Raw genomic sequence first — 6,006 nt, 5'->3', positions numbered from 1 at the left:
TTAATAAAGGTGTCCTGTCCCAACACTCTCCCAACCATCAAACCAAACCCGACCGATCCACAAGCGCAGGTGCACACCAAGGCTAAACCAATATTTCTGGTTGATTGTAGAAGCAGTCTTCATTACAGGAAAGAGCGTTCTGAGAATCAGATCTAGATATGGTTCCATTTCCGGTCCTGTAAGAGAAAATAGGATAAACAATATTAATTAAACTAAACACTAATACCAACTTAAGATGATGAGTGTGCTGCAAAGGTGGGGTTGGTCATGAAACATATTGTAAAAAAATCTTGATGATTGGCTTTGTATATTTTCCACCCAGCAGAACATAAAACGTAATGCAATAAGCGGAAAAGACCGTTTCACATTGTCTTTTCCCAGGATTCACTCGCACCTTTTTATGACGGTGATGAAGGAGTTCGGCATTATAGCAGAGTTGCTGCATTTACAGAAATTCTAAATCCTTGTACAAATAAAGGCTTAATAGTTAAGTAGCTGGTTGGTGTAGAGCTGTTTTAGTTTTTAACAGTTTTTCCTCAAGAGACATAATGAAGCAAAACCTGTAAGGGACATCTGGTACTGGTATGTGGTGCTAAAATGTGAATCTAAAATGTGAAATTACTAAATTTCAACAAATCTAAAACAATATGTATCATTTGAACATAATAACCAAAATAGCAGCAATACATTTGCATCTTTCAAAAGTGGCTGTCAGTGGACCTGTATTTAAGATGCAACCATTCACTTCTAAGGCCTCTTGCTGGAGTTCCATATTTTGAAGCCTTCTGATGGCATAAGCACGGAGATGCTTGTTTCTTTAATTAGCACTGTACAGAAAGTAATCGTTTTAGAGCTTATTTGAATTACCATTATGACATGGGGTTGCAACACATAGTGGTGCTGTTGTATTTCCTTCCAATTAATTGTCACTTCCGTAAAAAATTAATTGTTTTACCTATGCGGGCTGAAATGGCAAAGGCATGGGCATGGGACTCTATTCTGAATGCCACAATCAGTTTGAAATATATGTAGAAAATAACTTAAATATACCCTGTGGCTTCTTTCCACTTTCAATTTGCATTGTATATGCAATGCTAGTGATTGATCCATTCTCAATTATCACTGTAAAATGCATAAATTCACCATACTGTTATGGGTTTTGTACAAAATGTAGAAATACTTTAAACAAGCAATGGAGTAAGGGAACATAAAGAACAATGGAGTAAGGGAACTGAAAGAACATGTTGCCACATGCTTCAGAGCCCACTCTGTGTATTTGAGTGTTGTGATGACATGAGCCATAGACAGATAAAACTATTTGCATACAGACCTAAAATGAATGTACAATCCGGTAGACTGCCACAGAGCACAGTGTTTGACAACAACATAGCATTTTTTCAAATTACCGTATTGAATTGTCATTTGATGAATGGCCCAAAAAACAATCTCCTCTGGAATAGAAGGCACCGTAAACAGATTTACAATCTTAGAAGATATTGACTGTGGTATCCACTTGGTAAGAGAAATTTGACATATTAAAGCCATCCTTTCAACTTCAGGCGAATTCTCCTAGATATGCAGAAATAGGAAATATTGGTAATTTGAAACATTTGTGACGAACAAGAGGAGAAAAACAAATCCAAAACAAGTATTAAGTACCATGGATCAGGTATAGAGGGAATATTGTGAAACAGGAGATGCTTGAACAAATCAATAACGGCTTGATTATGAGTTTGGCGGATGGGATACGCCGTCACAAACGTGACGGATATCCCGTCCGCCATATTACATGTTCCAACTATAAGATATAATGGAATTGTAATACGGAGGTCGGGATATCCCTCATGTTTGTTATGGAGTAAACCTGTCCTCCAAACTCCTAATCAGGCCCTAAGACTCAATTATCAATAAGATAGAAGCGGAGCAAATAACAACAATGTAATCACTCCTTGAAATAGACCAAGTAGAACCAGCAGTTGCCAAAACAGATTGAAAATAAGGCTGTAGCCTGAGATTTCTTTCTTTATTTATTTTTATTTTTTTTAAAACCTTTATTGACGTAGAAGAGTACACCGCTATTCAGCCGAACATCCCTGGGGCACGGCAGCACGTTAAAGACACAGCAATATGGCATACAGCGATCACATTTCCGGATAAGTGAGGTTCAATTTTATTTTAAACAGGATGACATCAGGAACATAAAAAGCTGCAATATAACATAAAGGAATGTGGGGACCAGGTGCCGAGCCGTAAAGTATAGTCATAGTATGGGCGGGCCAGACAAGAATTCTTGCAGGATTTAAGACGTTCACAAATAAGGCATGGGTACTTTGTCAAAGAACAGGATATACACGCATACAATTACTGTAAATACCGATTAAACGCCCGCCCAGGTCTTACGTAAAGCGCAACAACAGCTCAGACACAGAATACGACAAATCAATGAACACTTAAAGACCAACACAATAAACTGATCCCAGACACAGAAAAAGGAAAAAGGAAAGGGAAAACCAAAAGAGCGAAGAAAAAGGCCATAGAAACAAAAAGAGAAAAAATAAACCCTTCCCCCCAGCCCCCCACCCCGCACCCCTGCAGTTGGCTACGGCCTAACCCCCCAGCAGCGTGCCTGTCGCCCAGTACCTAAACCCGAAATATAGAAGAGAGAGGAAATATAGAAAGGAGGAGAAATATAAAGTAAGAAAAAACATTGAGGGGTCCCCAGTACGGGCTCCCGGCCCCCCCCCCCCACCGCCACGTAGCAATTCGAACACCTCAGCGCCGCTACCAAGATGTCAAAGGCGACAATCTAAAACAGGATAGTGGTCACCACTCCAGTTCCAAAAGTCGCACAATTAAGATGAGAACCCCCCGTGCAGCAACCCAATAAACAGATAGCCAACACTCAGCTCCAACCCACCCAGTCATAGTGGAGACACATCTCAATCCGCCCTACGTAGGGTCAGACAAACAAAGTACCAAAAATAATGCAGGCAGGTAAGTCCGACGGAAGGTAGGGAATCTTGCGGCACACCAGAACACGACACTCTCGAAGGCCCTCCACAGCCCATCCGGCAGCTCCAAAGCAAACAATCAAAGTCCAATCCAAAAAGAGCACAGTCATTGTGTTGCGTGAGAATGTGTCCACGGGACGATCCATAGCGGTACAAGCGGGAGACTTCCAAAATACCGACTCTCGCTTCTCAGCCACGGTGAAAGTCACAGCGCCACTTCCACAGCAGTGTCTCCACCAATACCTGCGGGGGGGATACCACAAGCGAAGACCCCAGAGATGATCCCGGCGTCGGGTTGTCCTTCATGTCGGATAGACCAAGATTAGAACACAGCGGCCACCCAATCCAGACCGTGAATTACTGGCAAACAATGGGGGGGGGGCCTTCTGATCCCCCCTCCCCAGTCTTCAGTGCGCGCCACTATCACCACAGGCTGGTACGGCTCAGTGAAGGCAAGTGCATAAACCGGGACCCCCAGCATAAGTGCCGCATAGATGTTCACCAACGCAACCAGCTCGAGAAACAAAAAAGGGGGGGGGTTCTCAATACCAACGCCTCCATGTTGCACACAGCGTGGGTACCATCTCCATTTCCCCGTAGAAGGTCACATATTCACCCCCAAGATCTCAAAGGCGCCGTCAAAACTGATGCGGATCCATCGGCTCCGATCCCCTAGAGTGCGGGATACAAGCAGTTGCGCGCTGGTTACACATGCCATGTTAGGGAGACAATGAGCGGCGCCAAATATTCCTGGCCCACAAAGCAGCAATCGAGGGGGGGGGGGGGCCACGACATCCATAGATGGAGGGCAGGATGCAGAGAAACATCGGGCTCAACAGAGCGGGTGCCGAGTGTATATTCAGAGGTGGGTGGGCCTCCATAGTGGTAGACCGGCATCTTCCGGGTCCGTGTGACCGCTGTTGTTCAACTCGCGGCCGGCAGCCGCATCACGTGGGGTCACGGCTCCGGGGCTCGTGAAGGCCGCAGTGTGCAGGAGGGCATATCTTCATCCTCAGGGCTCGGAAATCAGCCCGAGTCGCACCCAGAGGGGCAGCGCTCTCTCCGACGCTCGAAACCCCGGCAGCAGCGCGGAACAGATAGCGAGATCCGGCGGTAGGGGAAGAGGGCCGACGGAGCCGGGAGCCCGGGCGACCATCTTGGCCGCCGGTCTGGCTCCGCCCCCAGCCTGAGATTTCTTGACCCCCAGCAGCAAGAAAGTTTACAGGATAAAAATGGGTCATAATAAAATTATAAATATATTGGTACCCCCAATGAATGAATAAATAAGTCCATCAAAATATCAGAAATTCTTGTCTTTTCTTAATTTCACATCAAAAAGGCTTTTCTTTTTTTTTAATAAATGAATGTCTTTCTGCACTGCAGAGGTATCCAAAAGTGACTGATTCCATTTAGGATGTGCACCAAATGTATTGCTTGGTACAGGCTGAGAGGTGCGAGCTATTCGACCTAGTCGCTTTCTGTATTGGCATGGGGCATATATCATCAGAAATAATTAATTGTATTTGGCTATTCTCTAGACCTGGATTACCTTAGTGTTTTATACTTATAAAATATCTATACTAGGGTTAGTAGTTTGTGAAATATTTAACTTCTTTTCAACACAATACTGGCCTTAGAGACTGCAATATCTTTTTGAGCGGAACAAAAGGTAAACTGGCTTTAAAAACACTGAATGATTATATTTACAAATATTTTACCTATTTTAAGTCTAACACAAATGTATTTTAAACACTCTAATTAGGATGGACTGTCTTAGATAAAAATACATGGAAATACATGATAAAGCACAATGTCAATAAATCAACAGTACTGTAATGGTATAATACATGAACTACATACTAATAACAATGTGGTGTGTTACGAAATAGGTCTACAGTTGTTTCATCTCCGTGTATATCTTGATAAAAACATGACCTTGCTAGTGAAGTCCTGAAGTCTCAGAGGCCAGAGAGGGTGCAACAGTGAAAGATGTGTGGCACTTCCAAGCTGCTGTTCTGTTTTGTACTGCCAGCATATCGGAACACATTTGGAGGTGGGTATATTACTTAACCTCATTTTCAAGGGGATGACTGGGTTTCTGAGACTCTCCGTAGCACCTCCCAAAGTGTGCCTCGGTAGGCATGATACCTTTGCACCGCTTCCCTTAGAGTTAGACATCTTCTGCGATCCAGTTTGCCTTTGCCAGTGCTTAGTAATTTGACAGAAACACCTGGACAAAAGTGTTCCCTCATTTGTATGGGCCCTAGCCTCCTAGCAAATGGTGTAATGCATCTTGACACAGTGTGGGAGGTGAAATGGGTGCAAGTACAATGCTTGTTACAAAAGGCCCATCACATGCCTTGGCAGAATCTGCTGCAAAACAAACACCACCTACCTCCTGTGGTTTTTGCCAATCTAGTCCATGATTTTAAATGAGTGCAGCCCCGAACTCTCATCCCCTTTCTTACTCTCTCTTCTCTCAGTTTCTCACACACATAAAAAACTACACACACAAACCAGTACAGACATGCACACACATTTCTGTGTGCAAATCTGGTACTAAAATAGGCAATTCATTCTACAAAATACAAATCAAGATCTATGAGAGAGCTTTACCTTTGAATCTATTAGTTTGTTATATACAGATTGACTCTATTTTGTGTTCTCAGCCCTTGCCTACCTGTGGAATGTAAAGAAGAATCAGATTCTCGGTGTTACAATATTGCTACCTTTGTTAAGATATTTCAGAAGTTCTTTAGGAGTGAAAATATGGAATTTGGGGCCTGATTTTGTATTTGACAGGCAAAGCAGTGTCCTCCAGGGTGTCAGAGGACATTGCGTCCCCCAATGGTATTTGAGTTGTTATGTTTCAAGCTGACCTCTTCCCCAGCGATCATCTCTGTACTTTGAAAGGAACCACTGTCACAGCGGTTTCCATCAACGTACAAAAGGTTTGGTGGATGGCCATCCTCGGTTTGACAGCCGTTCACCAACT

The 6,006-nt window shown here is 43.5% G+C and overlaps 1 protein-coding gene across 2 annotated transcripts in view; it reads right to left on the bottom strand.

The window, feature by feature from the left end:
* LOC144798692 (uncharacterized) overlaps window positions 1–6,006 on the bottom strand; it is an 87,196-nt gene continuing 81,190 nt past the window's right edge. For both annotated transcript variants that reach the window (XM_078669691.1, XM_078669692.1), the window contains exons 6-7: window positions 1,407–1,569; window positions 1–176 (exon numbers count right to left, since the gene is read on the bottom strand). In XM_078669691.1, the coding sequence (XP_078525817.1) occupies window positions 1–176; window positions 1,407–1,569 (339 nt within the window). The remainder of the gene's footprint in view (window positions 177–1,406; window positions 1,570–6,006) is intronic.

This window comes from Lissotriton helveticus, chromosome 12 (genome assembly GCF_964261635.1).
Source record: "Lissotriton helveticus chromosome 12, aLisHel1.1, whole genome shotgun sequence".
Lineage (NCBI taxonomy): Eukaryota > Metazoa > Chordata > Amphibia > Caudata > Salamandridae > Lissotriton > Lissotriton helveticus.
The sequence above is the reverse complement of the archived record's forward strand: the minus strand, read 5'-3'. Positions and strand labels throughout refer to the sequence as shown.